Raw genomic sequence first — 22,237 nt, 5'->3', positions numbered from 1 at the left:
TTTCCTTGCCTCAGGAGACATATCTAGAAAACTGCTGCTATAACCAATGCATGAGAAATTATTGCTGTGCTCTTTTCTAGGATTTTTATGATTTCAGGTCTCACATGTAGGTCCTTAATCCGCTTTGAGTTTATCTTTGTGTATGGTATAAGAAAGTGGCCCAGTTTAATTCTTTTGCATATAGCTGTCCAATTTTCCCAACATCACCTATTGAAGAGGCTGTCTTTCTCCCAATGTATATTCTCACCACCTTTCTTGAAGATTAATTGACCATATAATCAGAGTTTATTTCTGGGATGTCTATTTTATTCCATTTATCTATGTCTATTTTTGTGCCAGTACTATACCGTTTTGTATAGCTTTGTACTATAACTTGAAATTTGGAACTGTGACATCTCCAACTTTGTTTTTCTTTTTCAATATTGTTTTGGTTATTTGGAGTCTTTTGTGGTTCCATACAAATATTACAATTGTTTGTTCTAGTTCTGGGAAAAATGCTGTTGGTATTTTGATAGGAATTGCATTAAATCTGAGGTTGTTTTGGCTAATATGGACATATTAACAATATTTGTTCTTGGGGTGCCTGGGCGGCTCAGTCGTTCAAGTGCCCGACTCTTGATTTCAGCTCATGATCTCAGTCATGATCTCATTTGTGGGACTGAGCCTGTGTCAGGCTCTGAACTGACAGTGTAGAACCTGCTTGGGATTCTCTCTCTCCCTCTCTCTCTCTGTTCCTTCCCCACTTGTGCTCTCTTTTTCTCAAAATAAATAAATAAACATTAAAAAAAACACTAATATTTGTTCTTTCAATCCATGAGCATGGAATATCTTTCCATTTGTTTGTTTCTTCTTCAATTTTTTTCACCAATGTTTTGTACTTTTCAGAGCACAGGTCTTTCACCTCCTTGGTTAAGTTTATTCCTAGGTATTTTATTCCTTTTTGTGCAATTATAAATAGGATTGTTTTCTTAATTTTTCTTTACATTGCTTAATTATTAGTGTAGAAATGCAGCAGATTTCTATACGCTGATTTTGTATCCTGCAACCTTAATGAATTTATTTACCAGTTCTAGCAGTTTCTTGGTGAAGTCTTTAGGATTTTCTATATATAGTATGTCATTTGCAATTATGAAAATTTTACTTACTCCTTACCAATCTGGATGCTTTTTATTCTGTTTATTTATCTGATTGCTATTGCTCTATCAGTACTATTTTGAATAAAAGTAGTGAGAGTGGACTTTGTCTTGTTCCTGACCTTAGTAAAAACCTCACGGTTTCACCACTGAGTATGGTATTAGCTGTGGGTTTTTCATATATGGCCCTTATTATGTTGAGGTATGTTCCCTCTAAACCTACTTTGTTGAGGGTTTTTATCATGAATGGATGTTGTACTTTGTCAAATGCTTTTTCTGCATCTAATGGAATGATCATATGTTTTTTATCATTTCTCTTATTGATGTGATGTATATTGATTGATTCATGAATATTGAGATATCCTTGCATCCTAGAATAAATCCTACCTGATTGTGGTGAATGATTTTTTAATGTATAGTTGAATTTGGTTTGCTAATATTTAATTGAATATTTTTGCATTTATATTCATCAGAGATATTGGCCTGTAATTATTATTATTTTTTTGTATGTCTTTATCTGGTTCTATTATCAAGGTAATGATGGCCTTGTATGAATTTGGAAGTTTTCCTTCCTCTTCTATTTTCTGGAAGTTTGAGAAGAATAAGTATTAACTCTTCTTTAAATATTTGGTAGAATTCCCCTGTGAAGCCATCTGGTCCTGGACTTTTGTTTGTTGGTAGTTTTTTGATTACTGATTAAATTTCATTGCTGGTAATTGGTCTGCTCAAATTTTCTATTTCTTCCTGATTCAGTTTTGGGAGGTTATGTGTTTCTAGGAATTTATCCCTTTTTTCTAGGTTGTCAATTTTTTTGGCATATAAATTTTCATAATATTTTCTCACAATCCTTTGTATTTCTGTGGCTGTCAGTTGTTATTTCTCCTCTTTCATTTTCAATTTTGTTTATTTGATTCTTCGTCGTCGTCGTCTTCTTCTTCTTCTTCTTCTTTTTCTTTTTTGATGAGCTAAGGATTTATCGATTTTGTTTATTTTTTTTCAAAGAAACAGCTCCTGGTTTCATTGATGGGTTCTATTGTTTTTTTAGTTTCTATTTCATTTACTTCTGCCCTAATATTTATTATCCCCTTCCTTCTACTGGTTTGGGGTTTTGTTCTTTTTTTTTTTTTTTTTTTTTTTTAGTTCCTTTAGGTAGAAAGTTAGGTTGTTTGAGGTTTTCTTGCTTCTTGAGATAGGCCTATATTGCTATACACTTCCCCCTTAGAATCACTTTTGCTTCATCTCAAAGATTTTGGACTGTTGTGTTTTCATTTTCATTTGTCTCCATGTTTTTTTTTTTTTATTTGCTCTTTGATTTATTGTTTGAGCTCTTATTGTTTAGTAGCATGTTATTTAATCCCTATGTATTGGTACTCTTTCCAGATTTTTTCTTGGAGTTGATTGCTAGTTTCATAGCACTGTGGTCACAAAAGATGCATGGAATGACTTCGATATTTTTAAATTTGTTGAGACTTGTTTTGTGGCCTAATACATAATCAATTCTGGGGAATGTTCCATTGTACATTTGAAAAGAATGTGTATTCTGCTGTTTTAGGATGGAATGTTCTGAATATATCTGTTAAATCCTTCTGGTCCAATGAGTCATTCAAAGCCATGGTTTCCTTTTTAATTTTCTGTTCGGATGATCTGTCCACTGATGTAAGTGAAGTGTTAAAGTTCCCTACTATTGCATTACTATCAATTAGTTCCTTTATGTTTATTGTTAACTGGTAAATGTATTTGGGTGCTTCCATGCTGGGTGTATAAATATTTACAATTATTATAACATCTTGTTGGATTATGCCCTTTATGATTATATAGTGTCTTTCTTTGTCTCTTGTGACAGTCTTTGTCTTAAAGTCTATTTTGTCTGATATAAATACTGCTACTCCAGCTTTCTTTTCATATCCATTTACATGATAAATGCCGCTCCATGCCTTTACTTCAAGCTGCATGAGTATTAGGTCTGAAATGAGTTTCTTCTAGGCAGCATATAGATGGATCTTGTTTTTTTCATCTGTTCTGCCACCCTATGTCTTGATTATTTAGTCCACTGACATTCAAAGTAATTAGTGATAGGTATATACTCATTGCCATTATGTTATTTGTTTTATGGTTGTTTTGTAGTTATTCTCTGTTCCTTTCCTCACTTGCTCTCTTCTCTCACAATTAGGGGACTTTCTTTAGTGATAACAATTGGATTCCTTTTCTGTATGTTTTGCATATCTATTACTGGTTTTTGATTTGTGGTTACCATTCAGTTTGTATGTAACATCTTCTTAATATAGCAGTATATATTAAGTTGATGGTTGCATAAGTTTGAACCCATTCTTTACTCCTCTCCCTCCAGCATTTTAGGTAAATGGTGTAACCATTTTATATTTTATTTTATAACTTCCTTAACTGATTTTTACAGATATATTTATTTTTACTGATTTTGTGCTTCTTACTTTTCTTACTCTTACTTACGGCCTTTCCTTTCCACTGAAAGAATCTTTCTTTAACATTTCTTATAGGGCTGGGTTAGTGGGCATGAACTGTTTTAACTTTGGTTTGTCTGGGAAACTCTTTATATCTTCCCCTATTTTGGACGATAATCTTGCTGGATAGAGTATTCTTGGCTGCTGATTTTTTTTTTTTTTTTTTTCCTTTTAGCACTCGGAATATATTGTGCCACTCCCTTCTGGCCTGTAAAGTTTCTATTGAAAAATCAGCTGATATCCTTATGAGGTAGGGGAGGGGTTCCCTGGTGTGTAACTGTATTCTTTTCCTTGCTGCTCTTAAAATTCTTATTATCGCTATTTTTTGTCATTTTAATTACTATATGTCTTGGTGTGGGTCTCTGAGTTGATTTTGTTGGGGGATCGTTCTGCCTCCTAGGTCTGGTTTTGTTTCTATCCCCAGATTCAGGAAGTTTTTGGCTATTATTACTTCAAATACATTTTCTGCCCCTTTTCTTTCTCTTCTCCTTTTTTTTTTTTTAATTTATTTATCTATTTTGAGAGGGAGAAAGCACACATGTGAGTGGGGGAGGAGCAGAGAGAGACAGAGACAGAGACAGAGAATCCCAAGCAGGCTCCGCACTGTTAGTGTAGACCCTGATGAAAGGCTCAAGCTCACAAACCGTGAGATCATGACCTGAGCTGAAATCAAAAGTCAGACACTTAACTGACTGAAACACCCAGGCATCCCTCTTATCCTCTTGAGATCCCTATAACATGGATGCTATAATGCTCTGGTGTCATGGACTTCCCTTAGGTTATTCTCTCTTCTCTCTCTCTCTCTCTCTCTCTCTCACCTGTTCAGCCTGATTGCTTTCTATTACTCTGTCCTCCAGGTCATTGATCTATTCTTCTGCTTCCTCTAGTCTACTACTTATTCTATCTAGTGTTATATTTATTTTCATTTATTGAGTTCTACATCTCTGATTGATTCTTTTTCATGTTTTCTATCTCTTTGTTAGAGGTCTTGTTGTCCTTCCACTCTTGTTTCAAATCCAGTGAGTATCTTTATGATCATTACTTTAAATTCTCTACCAGGAATATTACTTATCTCTGTTTCACTTAGGTCTCTTGCTGTGATTTTGCCCCATTCATTTATTTGTGACATATTCCTCTGTCTCTGCATTTTGTCTAACTCTCTCTGCCTGCATCTGTGTGTTAGGAAAGTCAGCGATATCTCTTACTCTTGAAAGTAGTAGACTTATGAAGAAGAGGTCCAATAGTTCCTTGCAGTGCAGTGTCCTCTGTTCACTAGAATCTGGGGCTTCAGGGATTGTCTGCTATGTGTGTTCCTGCACCCTGTTGTTGTGTCTTGGCCACGTTTTTCATGAGTCCTGTCATCTGCAGTAGGTTTCTTTGGCCTGTTGTGGGCTGTATTTGGTCCCTGTGGTATTAATGGACCAGTCTGGGGCTGACTTGGGCTTGAGTTAAGTTAGACCAGGTATTTGCCAGAGATGCAATACCACCAAACTACAGGGCACTTTCCCTGTATTGTCTCTGGAGAAGCTTTCACTGGTGGGTGGAGCCTACAGTCAGACCAGCTGTCTGCCCCACCCCCTGCTGGGGCACAGTGAGACTGGTATGTTTGGTTATCTTTCCTTCTACTTGAGACGAGAATCACTTTGAAGTGGTGCCAGCTTCTTTCAGGGCTGTTTGCATACTGCCAGACTTGTGGTACCATTTTGGATGGGATCCAGCCAAGGGTGTACTGGATGGGGGCATTGGAGGGGACAGAACTGCAAAGTGCTCAGGGGCAGGACATTCAGCATTAGTAAGGTTTGCATGCCTGTTCTCAATAAGAGGGTACCAGCAGCCATGGGACTGGTTTGAAAGTGGGGAGGGGATTGGGTGGGTTTCACAGTATAAGCAAGTTAGGTAGTGTTAGCATCTTTCTGGTTCCCACAGGTGAATGTGTGTTTATGCTGGAGCATGGAGAAGAGAAATGGTACCTTCCAGCTCCTTTGTTCCTGGACAAGTCTCCCATTAATCTCTGTCCCCCCAGCACATCTTCTGAGATTAGTAAACAAATCTCCCTCTGGTATTCCCCAAGCATTTTTCAAACTCCTGCTTCTATTTGGTATCTCTGTATCTCTGCTTTTAATTGTGCTGTCCCTACAAGGGCAGGGACTCGGTTTTCTCTTGCCCTCCTTGCTCTCCCAGAGCCAAGCCTGATGATTTTTAAACTTCTGGGTTTTAAGTCTCACTGGTTGTTTGAACTCACAAAATTTGGCCCCTTTGTTTTTCAAAGCCAAATGTTATAGGGATTCATCTTCCCCACGTGGGCTCCCTGATGTGAGGGTTTCTCTTTCCTCTCAACACCCCCAGTGTACCTCCCTCCAGCAGACAGTCCCATTGTCTGTTTAGCTCCTGACTATGTCTCTGCCCTTCCTATCCTCTTCAGTGTGGTCTCTTCTCTACATTTAGTTGTGGAGTTTGTTCTGCCAGTCTTTTGGTCATTTTCTGGGTTATTTACACTTATGAGAGTGTTATCTAGTTGTATCTATAGGACAGGGGAGTTTAGTGTCTTCCTACTCTGCCAACTCCCCTGGATGGACTAATCTGGGTTGTTTAAACAACAATTCTGGAGGCTAGACATCAAAGATCAAGGTGTCATCAAGGTTAGTTTCTTCTGCAGGCATCTCTTCTTGGCTTGTATACATCCATTCTGTCTTCACATGGTCTTTCCTCTCAGAGAATCTGTGTGCTCATCTCCACTTCTTATAAGGACAAGGGATGTATTAGATAAGGTCCATCGATGTGATCTCATTTTATATTAATTACTTCTTTAAAGGCCATATCTCCAATTACAGTCACATTCTGAGATATTGGGGGTTAGAATGTCAACATATGAATTTTGGGAAGACAAAATTCAACCTGTAACAACTTAGTATTGCGTTATATCAAGAGGCACACAATGTCAAGCTCACCATATCTCTCCATTGTAAGGATACAGATTTTGCTTTCTAATTAGTAAATCATCTCTGGGATGAAAACTTGAATATCTTGTGATTATCCTGTTCCTTGTCATCCTTTCACCCATTCATTGTACCATCATCAATTAATGATTCTTCTCTAAATTATTATTTTAAGGATGCACAGTGGTGGTTTTCCAATTTCATCATTTCTCTGAATTTATTAGCTGTCATTCTTTTTTAAAGATAGACCATTAGTGATATTGCACTCCAATTCAATGTTTATATAATACCAGAGTCTATAACTGCTTAAAAACTTTTAATCCTTTCCTCTGCCCTGAAGATTAAAAACAGACTCCCTTACATGGCCTCTATAGGACTTCAGCCTCTTCTATCCTTGTCATCATTTTACCTCATTTACGTGTTTACTTCTAATCCTCCTTCAGGACTCAGCTGTCACTTTCTCCTTGGCTTCCTCTACTAAAATCCCAAGAACTCTTCTAGAATTCTATACTTCCACTATCATAGCATAATTTGTACTATTTTGTAATTTATGGTTAGTTGTCTCCCTGACAGACATTAAGCCCTCTGAGGACAGGAATCATATCAGACTTTTCATTCTTATGTTTCCCATCATCTCTCATTGTCCCTGGCACAGGCTAGGCACACAATAATGATTAATTAAATAAATTAATAGGAGTTATGTACTATTATAAATCTATGTACTCTATAACTTACTACTGATTTATTGAATTTACAAGTGTAATTTAATTTTTTTTTAATTTTTTAAAGTTTTATTTATTTAAGCAATCTCACCTAATGTGGGGCTCAAACTCATGACCCTGAGATCAAGAGTCATATGCTCTTCTGACTGAGCCAGCCAGGCATCCCATGGTAATTTTAATTAAAAGTGATTTTTTCACATAATTTGCTTACTGGGAGACTAACTCTTAAATAAGGTGAATTTTACTTTAAAAATCATAAATCAGAGCACGTGGGTAGCTCAGTTGGTTGAGTACCCAACTCTTGCTTTTGGCTCAGGTCATGATCACAGGGCCACGGGATTGAGCCCCATGTCGGGCTCCATGCTGAGCATGGAGAATGCTTAAGTTTCTCTCCCTCTCTCCTTCTACCCTTCTCCCCTACTGTGCTCTCTCTCTCTCTCTAAAAAAAAAAAAAAAAAAAAAAAAAATCATAGGTGTGCCTGGGTGGCTCAGGTGGTTAAGCAGCCAACTCTTGGTTTTGGCTCAGGTCATGATCTCACAGTTTGTGAGTTTGAGGCCCACATCAGGTTCTGCGCTGAGCATACAGAGCCTGCTTAGGATTCTCTCCCTCTCCCTCTCTCTCTGCACCTCCCACATTTCTCTCTCTTTCAAAATAAATGAATGAATTTTTAAAAATCATAAATATTTACTTGCTATTAACTATATGTCAGGCCTTACCCTAAGCATGAATTGTTTCAAATTTAATGCACAGAAACCCTTTAGTGCAAGTACTATTTTCCCTATTGTACAGATGAGGAAATTTAAAGAATATCCCACCACTAATCAACAGAAGAGATGGGATCAGGTGTCTTTAATTTCATAATGACCTTGTAATTTTGAAATTGCTTTCTTATGAAGAATTCATTTTACTCATTACAGACAACTATAAATATATCATCCATGACTACTTCTTGAAATCCATGTCTTTGGTTCAGTAATGCTTGTACTTTCAGGAGTATAGACATGTATAATGCAAAGCATTTATAATATTATCAAATAACTCAGTAGGAATAGTCCACAGATATATTGCACAAATATTGCACATATATTGCACAATAATGTAAAATGTTAAAATGAAATTTATCCTGAAAATTGTGTTTCAACTAACTAAGGTAGATCTGGCAGTAAGAAGAATTGTGAATTATACTTAATGTTTGTAGAATTTGAAGTGGCTGAAGGAAAGGAATAACTTTTTTGGGAAAATCTTTGTAAAGACCATTTCTTTTTTTTTTTTTTAATATGTATTTACTTTTCAGAGAGAGAGAGAGAGAGAGAGAGAAAGAGAGAGAGAACACAAGTGGGGGGGAGGGCAGGAACAGAGAGAGACACAGAATCTAAAGCAAGCTCCAGGCTTTGAACTGTCAGAGTTGTGTCCAAACTCACAAACTGTGAGATCATAACCTGAGCTGAAGTCAGACACATACCCAACTGAGCCACCCAGGAACCCCATGTAAAAATCATTTCAAGAAAAAAAAAATACATATATATATATGTCTGTGTGTGTGTGTGTGTGTGTGTGTATGACTGATTACAATGATACAATTTGAGTTAAATATAATGTGAAAAAATGATAGTTGCAGAATGGGAGATATAAAAGGTTAATTTCAAGGCAAGCATTATTACCGCAAAAAAAAAATGAGATGCCACAAGTACAGATGTGGTAAAGTTTGGGCTAGATGTGTGAACTGAATGACTCAAAGTATCAAATACCATCCTGACATTGTGGGTGTAGACAATGACAAAATGATGACCCCACAGTGTCATGAGGAAAATAAATTGCAAGAACACAGGGAGAAAAAAGTAAAGTCTTGTGTGTTTGTGTGAACTCAAATTTCTAGTTGAAAGTGCCCTAACAATTATAAGACATACTTAACTAGAAAAATAAAAAGAGAAAAAAAAATTAGGATGAAAAAAATCAAATAAGGAAAAGATACAACATGAAGTTTTCTCTTTAATGGGCAGTTATCGAAAATCAAGCATTATGTGTTTTATATAGAATTTAAATCCAATCTTTTACCAGAAAATTTATTATGTTAGTCATCAAAATATAGCAGGTAATTATCAAAGGTGAAACATGCTCAATACTTTTAATCTCCTAAATTGGTTTATAAGGATTTCAACATAATAAACGCCATATATGAAAAACCCGCAGTTACTATCACCCTCAGTGGGGAAAAACAGAGCTTTTCCTCTATGGTCAGGACAAGACAGGGATGTACACTCTCACCACTGTTATTTAACATAATACTGGAAGTCCTAGCCACAGCAATCAGACAACACAAAGAAATAAAAGGTGTCCAAATTGGCAAGGAAGGAGCAAAACTTTTACTATTTGCAGATGACACGATACTCTATATAGAAAATGTGAAAGACTACACACACACACACACACACACACACACACACACCTACTAGAAGTGATAAATGAATTCAATGAAGTCATGAGATACAAAATCAGCATACAGAAATCTGCTGCATTTCTATATACCAATAATGAAGCACAAGAAAGAGAAATTAAGGAATCAATCCCATTTACAATTACACCAATTGTAAGATACCCACAAATAAACCAAAAAAAGAGTAAAAGACCTGTGCTCTGAAAACTATAAAACACTGATGAAAGAAACTGAAGATGACACAAATAAATGGAAAAACATTTCATGCTCACGGACTAAGAAAACAAATATTGTTAAAATGTCTATACTACCCAAAGCAGTCTACACATTTAGTGCAATCCCTATCAAAATACCACCAGTATTTTTCACAGAGCCAGAACAAACAATCCTAAAATTTATATGAAACCACAAAAGACCCCAAATAGGGGCACCTGGGTTGGTTGGGCATCCAACTTCAGCTCAGGTCATGATCTTGCGGCCCGTGAGTTGAGCCCAGTATCTGGCTCTGTGCTGACAGCTCAGAGCCTGGAGCCTGCTTCAGATTCTGTGTCTCCCTCTCCCTCTGCTCCTCCCCCATTCATGCTCTGCCTCTCTCTGTCTCTCAAAAATGAATAAATGTTAAAAAGAAATTAAAAAAAAAAAGACCCTGAATAGCCAAAGCAATCTTGAAAAAGAAAAGCAAAGCTGGAAGCACCACAATTCTGGACTTCAACTTATATTACAAAGTTGTAGTGATCAACACAGTACGGGTACTAGTACAAAAATAGACACAGAGATCAATGGAACAGAAGAGAACACCCAGAAATCAACCCACAACTATATGGTCAATTAATCTTTGACAAAGCAGGAAAGAATATCCAATGGGAAAAAGTCAGTCTCTTCAACAAATGGTGTTGGGAAAACTGGACAGCAACATGCCAGAGAATGAAACTGGACCACATTCTTACCCTATACACAAAAATAAATTCAAAATAGATTAAAAACCTAATTGGAGGCATGAAATCATTAAAATCCTAGAAGAGAACACAAACAGTTACCCCTTCGACACTGGCCATCACAACTTCCTTCTAGATATGTCTCCTGAGGCAAGGGAAACAAAAGCAAAATTAACTATTGGAACTTCAAAAAAAACTTCTGCCCAGCAAAGGAAACAATCAACAAAACTATAAGGCAACCTATAGAATAGAAGATATTTGCAAATGACATATCTGATAAAGAGTTTGCATCCACAATATATAAAGAACCTATAAAATTCAACACTCAAAAAATGAATTGCCAAAAATGGGCAAAAGACATGAATAGAAATTTTTCAAAGAAGACATCCATATGGCTAACAGATGCATGAAAAAAAAAATGCTCAACATCATTCATCATCAGGGATATGCAAATCAAAACCATGAGATATCACATCATACCTGTCAGGATGGCTAAAATTTAAAAAATGCAAGAAACAACAAGTGTTGGCCAGGATGTGGAAAAAAAGAAACCCTCTTACACTGTTAGTGGGATTGCAAACTGGCACAGCCACTCTGGAAAACAGTATGGAGGTTCCTCAAAAAGTTAAAAATAGAACTATCCTATGATCCAGCAATTTCACTACTAGGTATTTACCCAAAGAATACAAAAATACTGATTTGAAGGGACACGTGCATGCCTACGTTTGTACAGCGTTATCTACAATAGCTAAATTATGGAAACAGCTCAACTATGCATTGACTAATGAATGGATAAATAAAAGGTGGTATATATATAAAACAGAATATTACTCAGCCATAAAAAGAAGAATGAAATCTTGCCATCTGTGATGACATGGACAAACTAGAGGGTATTATGCTAAGTGAAGTAAGTCAGTCAGAGAAAGACAAATACCATATGATTTCATTCATATGTAAAATTTAAGAAACAAAACAAGTGAGCAAAGGGAAGAAAAAGAGAGAGACAAACCAAGAAACAGACTCTTAATTATAGAGAATAAACTGATGGTTACCAGAGGGGAGGTGGGTGGCAGGATGGGTTAAATAGGTGATGGGGATTAGGGTGTGCAATTGTTGTGTTGAACACGGGGTATTGTATGGAAGCGTTGAATCACTATATTGTAAACCTGAAACTAATATTATACAGTATGTTAACTAACTGGAATTTAAATAGAACTTTTTTTAAAAGGCACATATACGGATGGAATCATCATTAATTCCACCAGTTATGAGGATTCAGGACCTCTGTGTCAGAATTTATCAATGTGAAAAAAAAAATTTCTCACTATGAACAGCACAGAGCACTAGGGGGTACATGACCCTCCTGAAATTATGTACAATCCATAACATGCATATGCAGGTTTTTCTAAAGCATTCCATGGCTTCTTAAAAATCAGAGTCTCAAAAGAGGTTCATGACCATCCCCTCTACCTCGCCAAATTATGAATTATTATTTTGAGAAAAGAAGTATTTACTTACAAACTGGTAATATTTGTCTTAGTTTCTTGTTACCAAAGAAGAAAGATCTACTTAGTTTTATGACTTGGTATCTTGTATTTTCCATTTCATATTTATGTGTGGAGGTAAGATTAGTTTATACAAGTTTCCATTACCAACTAGGTGTGGTTTACATTTTCAGATATCAAGTTAAGAAGGGATCCAGGTTTGCAAACCCTATTTTTAATCTCTGTTGCTGTTTATTATTTTGTTTTGCTTCTTATTCAATTCGAATTTGGAAGGATTTCTCTTTCCTTGAATTGCTTCATGGTTTTATTTTGGTAAATATAAAGCAAAAAGAAATAAAAATAAAATGTTGACAATCTTTCCTCCTATTTAATGAAGAAATTTGAGGCTTCTATAAAACATTTTCACTGAGCCTATTTCAAAGCTAACAAGCAATTAACAAGATTTTGGCAGCTATATTGGTCTGGAGCCTATGGAGAAACAGAACTGGTACAATATATGTAAATATACAGAAAGAGATTCATCATAGGGATTGGTTTATTCACTTTTAGAAGCTGAGAAGTCCTGCTCCGAGCTAGAGGTCCAGGAAAGCTGGTGCTTTACTTCAAAAGCCCAAGACCCAAGTCTGAAAGCCTGAAAACAGGCTCAAAGGCAAGAGAAGATGGATGTCCCAGGTCAAGCAGAAGGAGTGAATTTGCCCTTCTTCTACCTTTTTTTCTATTCAGGCCCTTCAAGAATTATGTAATATCTACCCACATCGGATGAAGGCAATCTTCTTTACTCAGTCTACCAATTCAAATGCTAAACTCTTCCAAAACACTCTCAGAGACACACTCAGAAATGTTTACCAGCTCTCTGGGCATCCCTTAGCCCAGTCAAATTGATACATAAAATTAAGCATCACAGCAGCCTTACATAAATATTTATTTTAACTTAAAAGGTGAATTAGGGGCGCCTGGTGGCTCAGTTGGTTAAGCATCCAAGTTTGGCTCAGGTCATGATTTTGCAGTTCTTGAGTTTGAGCCCCACATGGGGCTGTGTGCTGACAGCTCAGAGCCTGGAGCCTGGATTGGATTCTGTGTCTCCCTCTCTCTCTGCCCCTCCCCCACTCACAACTCTGTCTCTCTCAAAAATAAACATTAAAAAATTTTTAATAAAAAATAAATAAAATAATACCCCTTTTACTGTATCTTATGATTTTATAGGTTAGGAATTTGGGCCAGGCTTGCTGAGTGATCAAATTTTATCATTTCTTTCTCATTTACTAGTTGAAATACTTTTATAAAGAAACACTCTCTCTCATCTGTTATTTAATTACCTAGCAGAACCCTTCTGAGTAAAGGCAATATAAAAACTTGATTCTTTTCCTATACTTGTCAATTTTCATAACAATGAATTATCTTTTCCTTTCATTCTCCAAAGATAACCAGTTTAAAAAAAAAATCAAAAAGAACTGATGGATTTAAACATATTTGATGGCTTTCAAATAAATTCTTTAGGAGTACTCATGAGAACAACACCCATAGAGTTCCTGCACGATGTTAATAGTTTATCTGTGCCTATATATGTGTATATATATATATGTATATATATACACATATATATACATTTGTAGGCTCTGTGCTTGGAAGAACCCAATGTGCAGGGCCTGATGCAGGGCTCAATCACAAACTGTGAGATCATGACCTGAGCCAAAACCAGGAGTCAGACATTTAATTGAATGAGCCACCCAGGCACCCCTGTGCCTTTATATTTTAAAAGCACTTTTTGCCCAATATAAAATCTTTGGATCACATTTTATTTCTTTGAGCTTCCTAGATACAATGTTCCATTTTCTTTCAGCATAAAGACTTGTTGTTAAAACTGTGATGGTAATATAATTTTCTTTCCTTATAGGTCACTTGCTTATTTTGTCTAAATGTTTAAGGAATTAAAAAAAAATATTTTTAAGTCTAAATTTTATTAGAATATGTCTTGCTATTTGCCATCTGGGTTGATATCCACAGGTATTTATGTGCTCTTCCAATATATGGTTTCAAATCTTTTTAATTTTTGGGAAATACTTTTGGAATTACAACTTTTAGTTATTTCTTCCACATCTTTGTTTTAGTTTTTGTCTGTAGTGATTCCTATTATAATTATGTTGGATCTTCTTTGCTTATTTTCAATATTTATTATTTTCTCTTGAAATCTATTTACCTCTCTTTTATTTATTTTTTTCCCTTTCACCTGCTATTTCTCTTTAGGCATTATGTGTCACATCTAGTTTAGTCTTCATTAAAAAAAAATATATATATATGTATATATATATATATATATATACATATATATATATATTACTTTCCTTCCCTTCTTGAGTTACATTACCTCTTTCCTAGTTTTTTGTTTGTTTGTTTTAACTCTGGTTTAAAGGGTGCCTGGGTGGCTCAATTGGTAGAGCGTGTGACTCTTGGTCTCAGAGTTGTGAGTTCAAACTCCACAGTGGGTGCAGAGCTTACATAAAAAAAGTAAAAAAAAAAAAAATTAATAAGAAAAAACCTCTGGTTTATGTCATTCTTCCATGACATGTAACATTTTGAAGATACTCAGCTTATTTTAACATTTCTTTGTGGTTATCTGCATGCTTAAGGCATTTTATATAGTTATTAATATCATTCATTCACTCAACACATATTTATTGAACATGTACTATGTGCAGACAGGCATTGTAGCCTGAACTTGAACCATACTAGCCAATCAAGATTAATGAGTTATGCAATTCAAATTTTGTGGTTGTTATGCAACAAAATGTTGACAAATATACCCTACTTACAATTATTAAGTCCTAACCGTGTTTAGTCTCAACAGAATACTTTTACACCATTAATTCTGCTTTCTTGAAATTCTCATTTTTGACCCTGTCAGCTGGATTTATGTCTTTAGGAACAGCTTAAGGAAGATATATTTTCAAGGAATTAAAAGTTTGAATTTTTTTTTATCCATCAATGAACAGCATATAGATAATCTAAACAATTACTGAGCCACAATATTTTCCCTCCCCATCTTTGTAGTTGTGTCATCATTAATTTCTGGCATTTAGTTTATTGAACAAGTTCTGACTTTTTTTTGCCCTTTTGTACACTGTCTTTTCTGGACAAAAAAAAGGGGGGTGGGGGGGGCACCTGGGTGGCTCAGTCAGTTGAGCATCTGAGTCTTGGTTTCAGCTCAGGTCATAATTAATCAAAGTTTGCTTCTCAGTACCCTGATCCTATGTTTATTATTTCTTTAAATTTCATTGATTTCACTTCTTTGTCTTTTCCCTCTTCATTCTAGGGGGAAAGGTGGTTTTCAAATTTTCTTCCATATCAATAATTAAATGTTGATAGTCACTTTTTACAAAATGTGTTAAGTTTATTGAGTTACAACTTATAAACAATAAGATTAAGCCTTAGAAAAAATTTTTTTTAATGTCTATTTACTTTTGAGAGAGAGCCAGACAGAATGTGGGGGGCGGGGGTGCAGAGAGAGAGGGAGACATAGAATCCAAAGCAGGCTCCAGGCTTTGAGCCATCAGCACAGAGCCCGACATAGGGCTTGAACCTACAAACTGTGAGATCATGACCTAAGCTGAAGTTGGATGCTTAACGGACTGAGCCACCCAGGTACCCCAAGATTAAATTTTTTTTAAGTATATAGTTGAGTAAGATTTGACAAATATATTTAGTTACCACTATAATCAGCCCACTCTGGGAAAGAGTAGAGTGAGACAAGCAGGACACCAAGGACTGAATTTTGGAGAATGACCATATTAAGGGTCATAAGGAAGAAAAGTCAGAGGACTGGTTTTTAGCCCCAATTACTGCTATAATTTTAGAAGATTTTAGGTTCATATAGCAATCCTTCCACTCTTTTGCCTCCTGTTATGGGCTGAATTATACCCCCTCCAAATTTATATGTTGAAGTCCTAATTCCCATTATCTCAGAATGTGACTACACTTGGACATAGGGTTGTTAAAGATGTAATTAAGTTAAAATGTGGTCATTTAATTAAATTATGAAAATTAGTCACAAGCACAGAGGGGAGACCATTTAAAGACACAGCGGAAAAATGCCCAAAGAAAGAGGGATAAAGCAGAAGAAGCCAATCCTGCCAACATCTTGATATCAGACTTCCAGCCTTCAGAGTTTTTGAGAAAAAAAAAATTCTGTTGTAGAGGCCATCCAGTCTGTGTTATTTGTTATATATTCCCTTAACCTTTTAATCCACAATCAAGCAAAATCCCTATCATGGAAAATTCCAAGTCTCCCAGGTCAGTGAATGCTATAGAACAATCCCACCCTTAGAAATGGGCAAGAGTGGGGGGCCTGGGTGGCTCAGTCAGTTAAGCATCCAACTTCAGCTCAAGTCACGATCTCATAGTTCACAGGTAGAGCCCAGCATCAGGCTCTGTGCTGACAGCTCAGACCCTGAAGCCTGCTTCAGATTCTGTCTCCCTCTCTCTCTGCCCCTCCTCCACACACATTCTCTCAAAAATAAATAAATGTTAAAAAATTAAAAAAAAAAAAAGAATTGGGCAAGAGTGTTCCCTCTACTGGACCTACTGCTTTACAGAACTCAATTCTGGCTTTTTTCCTGCTATGCCCAACCCCAAAGAGCAAGGAATCAGTGGGACCAAAACCTATGCCTTCAATTTTAGAGATTGCTTTTGAGTAGGTGGTCCCTGAGGTCTCTGCTTACACAGCTTCAAGAAGGCTAGCAGTGACTTTTACCCAGGTCTTTCCTGCTGAGGGTCAACAGATACTTCCAGTATCTATATTCTTAGATCCAACATGAAGCAAAAAGGCTTCTAGGCCCAAAAGGTGATGAAGCAGTAGGGCAGGAATAGGTTTGCCAAAGAAAATACAGGATATCTTGTTAAATTTGAATTTCAAACAAACAACAAATAAGTTTTTAGAACAAGCAAGTTCCAAATATTTAATGGGGCATACTTTTACTAAAAAGTATTGTTTATCTAAAATTCAAATTTAACAAAAAAGCCTTCATTTTTTTAAACAAATATGGCAACACTAGATGGAGTTATAGCTGGGCATTTGAGCTGGGTGTCATATGCATGAGCACCAGGCTCCTAATGGTATCAAAATGAATGGGAGGACATCATACAGGGAAGGCAGGATATATATGCCAACCAATTCTTGAATCATCCACATGCTGTCCAAAACAGAAATTCTAAATTCAATCCGGCTTTCCAGGTTATTTTCAAAATAGGGCAATAGGATGTATTTTATTTTTACATTTTGTTAACTGTATTTATGTTTAAATATTTAGACATATGATGTGTGGGTCTCAATTTTCACTCTTGCTCCAGTTGTACAAATGTCAAGGGGTGCTGTAGAAAATTGCCTTAAGAAATCAACAGAATCATCAATCACATATATAGGATTAGGAAACTAAGGGTTAGAGAAGTGATATATTATTTGCCTAAAGTCATTCAGCTAGTGGAATCCATTTTCAATGTTAGATCTATCTGAATATAAAGCAAATATTCTTTTTTAAAATTACATGTACTGAATGGTGACTATGGTTAATACTTTATTGCATATTTGGAAGTTGCTGAGAGTAGATCTTACAGCAAATATTCCTTACCACCAAAAATCATTTACTATGTATAAGTTGTTACATCCCTTGATCACATCAGTTACCATGCATGCACTAAGTTGGTGCATTTCATGGCACATCAAAAATAGGTATAATGAAATCTTAATTGTTCAGGCTTTGATTCTGAATTTTATGGGTCAAGACAGTTGATTTTATAAGTGTGCCTGCATTTGATAAACCTGTGGGTTCATGTTATAATTATACAATTCAAAACACTGGTTTATAAAGTAGAATGCCAATTTAGGATTACAATGGCCAGTGTATTTCGCAGAATGTTTTGTAGTAATTTCTTTTTAAGGGAAATGTCAACCAGAGGATCAAATTAAAACACAGGAAACTGCCTGTTTAGCCAAATGCTAGAACAAAAAGAGTAAATATTCTAAAGGTAATATTTCGGTCAACATACATGAACGGTCATATTCCACTCTAAGAACAATCCAGCGAACAGTGGGGAGGCAGTTCATATGCTCTGAAGTTCAACATACCCGGCTTTTTACTTCTTATTATTTAACGTCTGCAGGCCTCAGTTTCCTTTTTTTGTATAAAAAAAAAGGCTTCATGTTAAGGGTTGATTATTCACGTAAAAATATCTAGCACAATATCAACATTATACTATGTATAAATTATACAACACATTATACATAATATATAAAATACTATATTATTACTATGTTACTTATTGCCATTGCGCAATTTATTACTGTTTCATTTAATAACTCTCTAGCTAACCTGGAGAAAGAGGCCATAAACGAGCTCACAAGCGTAGAGGCGGGTACGAATTACCATGGCAACAGCGCGCGCCTAGACATCTTCCGCTCGCGCGTCGCTGGGGAAGAAAAAAAAGCCTAAGCTGCGTGTTGCGTCATCACCGCGCGCTCCTTTGGTCTCTCCGTGCTGTTTTGGAAGGTCCCGGCCCGGCTACCGTCGCCCCACGCCAGGAATTATTTTTTCTTTCAACCTTTGTTACATCGCATCGAGCCTGCAAGACTGTAAGTACTAAAGAAAGAAAGAGGGCGATTGGGTGATCATTAAAAGAGATGCCGCAGCACACTCTCCAGCTCTGAACCCTCCCTGTGTTTTCTTGATCCTATCAGCTTCCTCTCAGCTGGGATCGCGCCGCGTCAACTTCCGGGCGGGTGCCCGCCAGCACGGCCTCCGCCGCTCCCCTTCTTTGGCCCCTTTGTGTCCCCGCAGTATCGAGGCGCGGGCCCTGGCACGTCCTTTCTCGAGGCAGGGAGCACCGTAGTGCAGGGAGCCTCTCACTGTGGGCGGGGGCGCGGCCCGCAGGGGGGTTAGAGTGGGGAACGTGCCTGCGCGTGCTGGGGTAAGAGGAGGTTGCACGAGGGTCAGCGTGTGGTTTGAGGAAGGCGGGGCGGGGAGGGGGGCGAAGAAGGGGAGTAGAGACAGAAATGGAAAATTTTAAAAAGATATCCCTGTTCACCTTCTGATCATTGTGGCCTAACAATGAGGCGCAGCCATAATAGTCATCCTGTGCCACTGGCATGTTTGTGTGCTCTTAATTGCCTTGGGAATGAACTGCTAAGGCTTTGTATATTTTATATTGTTTTCATGGCCTCTTTTTCTCTTTTTATTTTTTTCCTGCAGATAGTTCATTTAAAGCTCTTAATTCCACAGGGTGGTGGTGGTTTCTGCCAATATGAATCTTTTCAACTTGGACCGTTTTCGCTTTGAGAAAAGGAGTAAGATTGAGGAAGTGCCCGAAGCAACCCCCCAACCCTCCCAGCCTGGCCCTTCTTCACCAATTTCTCTTAGTGCTGAAGAAGAGAATGCTGAAGGGGAGGTTAGCAGGGCAGGCACACCTGATTCAGATATAACTGAAAAAACAGGTGAGTTACAATGTTGCAAATTGATGTAGCATCAAGAGGTATTTAGAAGATGAAAAGCAGAAGAGATTCTAATATTTATTCTTGATGTTGTATGTACTAATACATTGTTTTCCACCTTGCGCCTTTAAATACGGCTTTGGGGCTGCCATAGGCACCATTGTACCATCAACTGAGCATCCATAGCTTCTTCAGTTTTATATGAGTTCTTGGAATGTGGCCCAGTGATGGAAGTTGATATCTGAATTTAGGTCATCCTTAGGTCAGAATAGTTGCTGCTGGAAGAGAAACTAGGTGATTCAGTCCTATGATGTAGACTGAGTCTGCTATTTGGCCAGGCGTTTATATTAATTCCGGTATTTTCCAAAAAATAATTGCTCACTTAGTATGAACCAGACTTTACTCAAGGTGCGTGAAGACCACCTCTGAACAAATGAAGGGCAGATCTCATTCAGATTTTGCCACCACTGGACTTCTGGAGATTCCCCAGGGTGCAAATGAATAATTGGTATTGTTCAAGGTGAATGAACCATTTTTAACTTCTTAAGCTGGTTGTCACAGACAATAACACGATTTGAGAGGAAGCCAAAAATTAGCATTTCCATTTTAATCTATGTTCTTTGAACAATTAACAATTAGAATATATTTGAACTCTTCTTACATTTTAGGCATAATACTGAGTACTACGCAGTCTCATTTAATTTGCACAGCAGTCCTGCAAGATTTTATCCACATTTTGTTGAAATGAGACCCAGAGAAGTTAAATTGTTAGGAAGTTGATAGCACTGGAACTCAAATCCAAGCAATCTAATTACTGAGCATAAACTTTTAATTGTTTGTATTATGCAGTTTCTTTTGAAGGGTGAAAGGAATATTAGAAGTTTTATTTTAATGTTTATTTTAGTAATTCCTTTTTTAATGCAAAACTCAGTATTTCCCTAGCAGCTTTTATGTTGATGTGGCCCTGACAAGATTGGTAATACATAGGTTGTAATGTTGGTATCTTATTTTGTTTGCTAGTCTTCTGTTTAACAGTGATGGCAGACTCCCTACAAGTTATCATTTGAATCACACCTCAGAATACTTGGGTATAATTGGAACATGGTGGAATGATTTGGTAGGTTGAATTACGTGGTAATGAGGAGTCACATTTTGAAAAGCTTTGTTTGTATGAAAGGCTCTGAACTTGTCCAAATTCTGTGGGGGAACCACGGAAGCCCAGGAGTGATGTCCTTGTGTCCATTCTTTCAATAGGTATCTACTCTGCATAACATGCTCTAGTTAATATGTAAACACCCAGGTACTTTAATATTTTAACAACACATGTATTAGTCTGTTTCCTATGTAGTTAGAGAGGGCTGGGAAGGCCAATGTGTAGGCATGGGATTTTGAATCCTTAGAAGTTTCGGCTGCTTCATTTTAGTTAAATTAGACATTGGACAAATTACTTACAATTTGAGATTAACAATTTTTTCATCTATAGAATAAAAATCACTTTGTAAACTGGAGCTCAGTGGAATGTTTTATCAATATTAATGTGAAATTCTTAATTGTCTCTTCCAATCAGAAGATGCTGGTCTACTTTTTTTTTCTGTTTAAGGAGATTTTATTCACCTTTATTGGGATTTTTTTTTTTCCCTTATGTGTACACTTTTCCTACAAACTGAGATTGCCTTTACAAATCACATGGGTAGTCTTCATGACATTGGGAAATATAAAAATTAAGTTTGTTCTGAGAATGGTAAGAAAAGATGACTGTAGGTGGTACTGTGAATTTGGAAGAATCTTAAAAACAAAGGTTAGGTTTCAATTTTACATTGTAGTTATTAGGGATCCATTAAAGCCCTCTTAGATAGAAGGGTAAAATGATGAAAGAAAGTTGTTTTGTCAAGAAAAATCAGTCTAGCAGTCATGAGTACTGTACATTTTTTGAAGGGAGAGAATTCATTTAGGAAGCTCTTTTAATCTAAACTTGATTATAATAGAAAGGGAGAAGGAACAGATACGAAATATTTCAAAGAAAGGGCAAAGTTTTACAACCAAATCTGGAGGAGGAATGAGATTAAACAATAATTTTAGTTTAGGTTATTGAAAAAAATGGTAGTTTTGTACATCAGAATAGGTATAAGGGACCCATCCTCAGCCATTGGGCATGCCTTTAAAAATTCAAATAATAATTAAATGTCCTGCCCCCAATGTATCATGTCAGACAAGACCTGAGGCGACTTAGCATGGGGTGGGGAATGCTGACCGAGTGTTGGAGTTTGGGTCCCAGTAGAGGACAAGGTACCGAAGTTCTTTTAGAATCCTAACTAGATAATGGAGATTAGGGACTCATTGGTTGGGATGTGGATTTTGACCTTACTTCCTTTATCACCGTATGATAACTTCTTATTCTATCATTGTGTGACAAATGCTATATTTGCTTATTTACAATGGAGCGTTAGGGTCTAAATCAGGTCTAAATCATCTAATTTTTAAAAAATTTTTAATTCTACTTATTTTTTAATTTACATCCGAATTAGTTAGCGTATAGTGAGTGCAACAATGATTTCAGGAGTAGTAAGTAGTGCCCCTTACCCATTTAGCCCATCCCCCTCCTGTAACCTTCTGTTTG

At 36.6% G+C, this 22,237-nt stretch overlaps 1 protein-coding gene and 1 long non-coding RNA gene across 8 annotated transcripts in view; one reads left to right on the top strand and one right to left on the bottom strand.

Moving 5' to 3' along the window:
- Nucleotides 1-18,635, bottom strand: part of LOC109275820 (uncharacterized) — a 190,016-nt gene extending 171,381 nt beyond the window's left edge. For all 3 annotated transcript variants that reach the window (XR_002084393.2, XR_002084386.2, XR_002084392.2), the window contains exons 1-2: nucleotides 18,506-18,635; nucleotides 10,741-10,783 (exon numbers count right to left, since the gene is read on the bottom strand). This is a non-coding gene — a long non-coding RNA (uncharacterized LOC109275820). The remainder of the gene's footprint in view (nucleotides 1-10,740; nucleotides 10,784-18,505) is intronic.
- An 18-nt stretch (nucleotides 18,636-18,653) lies between these two features.
- The window catches only part of SMARCAD1 (SWI/SNF-related, matrix-associated actin-dependent regulator of chromatin, subfamily a, containing DEAD/H box 1), a 78,253-nt gene continuing 74,669 nt past the window's right edge, over nucleotides 18,654-22,237 (top strand). For 2 of the 5 annotated variants that reach the window (XM_019464182.2, XM_019464150.2), the window contains exons 1-2: nucleotides 18,654-18,765; nucleotides 19,382-19,623. In XM_019464182.2, the coding sequence (XP_019319727.1) occupies nucleotides 19,434-19,623 (190 nt within the window). In that variant the 5' untranslated portion in view covers nucleotides 18,654-18,765; nucleotides 19,382-19,433. Of the gene's footprint in view, nucleotides 18,766-18,978; nucleotides 19,101-19,381; nucleotides 19,624-22,237 lie in introns of those variants that run through there. The other 3 variants (XM_019464167.2, XM_019464176.2, XM_019464159.2) reach the window with 3 other exon arrangements.

This window comes from Panthera pardus, unplaced genomic scaffold, assembly GCF_024362965.1.
Source record: "Panthera pardus isolate Hobbes unplaced genomic scaffold, ASM2436296v1 HiC_scaffold_13, whole genome shotgun sequence".
NCBI lineage: Eukaryota > Metazoa > Chordata > Mammalia > Carnivora > Felidae > Panthera > Panthera pardus.
The sequence above is the reverse complement of the archived record's forward strand: the minus strand, read 5'-3'. Positions and strand labels throughout refer to the sequence as shown.